Here is a 2,700-nt window from a genome sequence, read left to right as displayed (position 1 = left end):
AACAAGCAGTAATGCATTTTAAGATCTTTCATGGGCACAGCAAAAGCCACCTTACTAATTGAAAACTACCATAGCAGTGGTAGCCAGCATAATAAGTTCAGGCAGGCACTGATTAATAGCACTTAACAGAGTAACAAAGTTCAGAAAAAAACAGGTAGTACTACTAATGCATTTCATGGCTTGTAGGGAAACCACTGAACACTATACCAACCACCATACATACGACCGTCAGATAGATAACCTAGAGCTGGTTGAAGAATAACCCCGGAACAACACCAACATATAAATAACCTGCAGAGAGCAGCTGCATATAAATAATGCTATGACACATTCTCATCAGTCCTGAGGGAAGAGCCATGCAGCCGGACGCTTCTCATCACAACGCTTCCAGGAAATAAATGGATGAGCGGAATAGACATCGTTGGATCTCATCTCAAAGAAGCAGAAAGAGGTGTTCTCCCCGTCGTATCGGTAATCCATACGATTCTCCTCCTCATCATCCATGAAGAAGATACAATCACCCGACAATCCGCACAGAGACACAGACATGGCCCTGGAGCACCTTCGCCCTAGAAACAACACTTGGTCAGCCCCCACAGTTGACACCTTGACCCACCGTGAATGCTCAAAGTCAGCCTTGAAAACCTCAAACCGTCCAGCAACAACTTCACCGCGCACTCCAGGTCCAGGTACACGGCACAAGATCGTCCTTCGTGCCATCAGCAACACCCCATGCGATTCAACCAGGTAGAGCTTCTTGCAGCGCATAGTGTTGTCCTCAAACACAGCTGGATGCCATGGCTCACCCTCAATGACTTGTCCAATCCGAGAAACCTGTGGATCGCCAGTGCTATGGTCCTGGCTGATGTTCACCACAAGGAGGTTCTCGTCATCAGCAATGGCATAGAGCTTTCCCTGGTAGAATGTCATGTCTTCGAACCTCTTACACTGGTCATAAGCACGCACTGACCATGACAATGCCCCTGGCTGGCACATTAGAATCTGACTGGTGTGTCCAATTCCAACCAGTGCAGCAACAAGGTTTGCCGAGCACATGAGAAGCTTACTTATGTGCAGCTGTTCTGATGTATTCATATGCATCCATGTGATGTAAGGGTCGGCAATCTTTGCACTTTCGTGGCCTGACCATTTAGCGACTGCATTTGGAGGCCGGAGTCGGACGTTGGAGAGAGCAGGGAGCGTCACGGTGGCCCCAGAGAATGGATTGACCAGGAAGCACCCGTCATCACGCGAGAAGACGAGCCAGCTGCCACAGACGCTCTCGTACCCAGCGAAGCCGCAGCCAGGGAAGCGGAAGGGTTTGCCGGAGAGGAGGCTGTAGAAGGTGCCGTCCGGGAGCGTGAGCAGCGGCAGTGGCGGGGTCTGGGGCTGCTGCCTCGCGACCGCACGCCACTGGGGGCACACCGCGGCGAAGCGGGCGCGGTCGGCGTACTCGGGGAGCAGGCTGAGCACCAGGCCTGCTAGGTCCAGCGGGAGGGCTGACCACGACGGCGGTGGCTGCAAGTGTGGTTTCTTCTCTTCTTCCATCAGTCCTGCAGAAGAGAAGCAACATCATCATCAACAACCACCCCAAACGCATCAAGTAATGCGTCGAGCACCTGGCGTGCATAGCCAGCGGACATGGCGGGAGCAGGGACGGATCCCCCATTCCCCCTGAGCGAGCAAAAGGGGACGGTGAAGGTGAGGGGAGAAGGAAGAGGAGGGTACCAGAGAGGCCGCGCCGGGAGTGTGTGTCGATTTGCCGTCCGCGGCGCGCCGCTGCCGGTGAGTAGTCCGCCGCCGCCGCTGCTGCTGTCGTGCGAGAGTGGAGCGTGGGCAGTGCAGTGGCTTGCCCGAACGGGACCAGTAACCAATGAGTGCTACTGAGCCAAGCTTTATGGGCCTGCTCTCGCTGATCCAAAACATCCAAACATGGCCCAATACCTCGAAGAAGCAGTGCAACTTGGAGAAGAAAAAAACTATTTAGAGTGAGGAAGTAATAATCTGAACAAGTGTGTAAAGAATAAAATCAAACATTTTTTAAAGACAAAATGCCACATGGGATTTTATTTATATATGTAAAAAATTGAGAAATCTTCGAACATGCTTTTCCTCACAAAAAAAGTGCTTTTGATAAACAAACATAATTGTCTACTATATAAAAAACAGAGTTGGTGATGATGGTGTGTCTGCCATCCTGCAATATAGGCCGTCATATTTATATCTGACGTATAGGAAGAAAATTATAACAATTTTGCAAAAAGTTACCGCACCCCTCTCCACATTTGCAAATAAGGTCTTCCCTCGTTCATCCTTTTCTCTCACAAGATAAATTACCCATACAAATGCATCTTGCTAGTTTTTTAAAAAGTACTTCCTCTGTAAAGAAATATAAGAGCGTTTAGATCACTACTTTAGTGATCTCAACGCTCTTATATTTATGAACGGAGGGAGTACTATGTGATATGAATAAGTAAGTACTACCTCCATCCTGGTTTATTGGTCCTCTTAGTATTTTGTGTCAAATTTTAACCATGGATTCAATTAATAAAATGTTAATGCATGTCACAAAAAATAGTATTATTGGAAACTATGTTCATACGAATCCAAGGTTATAATATTTTATGACATGCATGAACATTTTGTCAGCTACATCTATGGTCAAATTTTTGCACAAAACAGGAAGAGGACCAATAAACC

General features: G+C 48.0%; 1 protein-coding gene across 1 annotated transcript; it reads right to left on the bottom strand.

Moving 5' to 3' along the window:
* LOC123099011 (uncharacterized) lies at window positions 1–1,863 on the bottom strand. The gene is made up of 2 exons (XM_044521123.1): window positions 1,729–1,863; window positions 1–1,553 (listed from the first exon to the last, which is right to left on the bottom strand). Exon 2 carries the CDS (start codon window positions 1,546–1,548, stop codon window positions 337–339), a length of 1,212 nt encoding a protein of 403 aa, XP_044377058.1. The 5' UTR covers window positions 1,549–1,553; window positions 1,729–1,863; the 3' UTR covers window positions 1–336.
* Between the last annotated feature and the right edge of the window lie 837 nt (window positions 1,864–2,700).

Source organism: Triticum aestivum, chromosome 1B (assembly GCF_018294505.1).
Source record: "Triticum aestivum cultivar Chinese Spring chromosome 1B, IWGSC CS RefSeq v2.1, whole genome shotgun sequence".
In the NCBI taxonomy this organism is placed as follows: domain Eukaryota; kingdom Viridiplantae; phylum Streptophyta; class Magnoliopsida; order Poales; family Poaceae; genus Triticum; species Triticum aestivum.
Note: the sequence above shows the minus strand (reverse complement) of the source record. Positions and strands in the feature narration are given on the sequence as shown.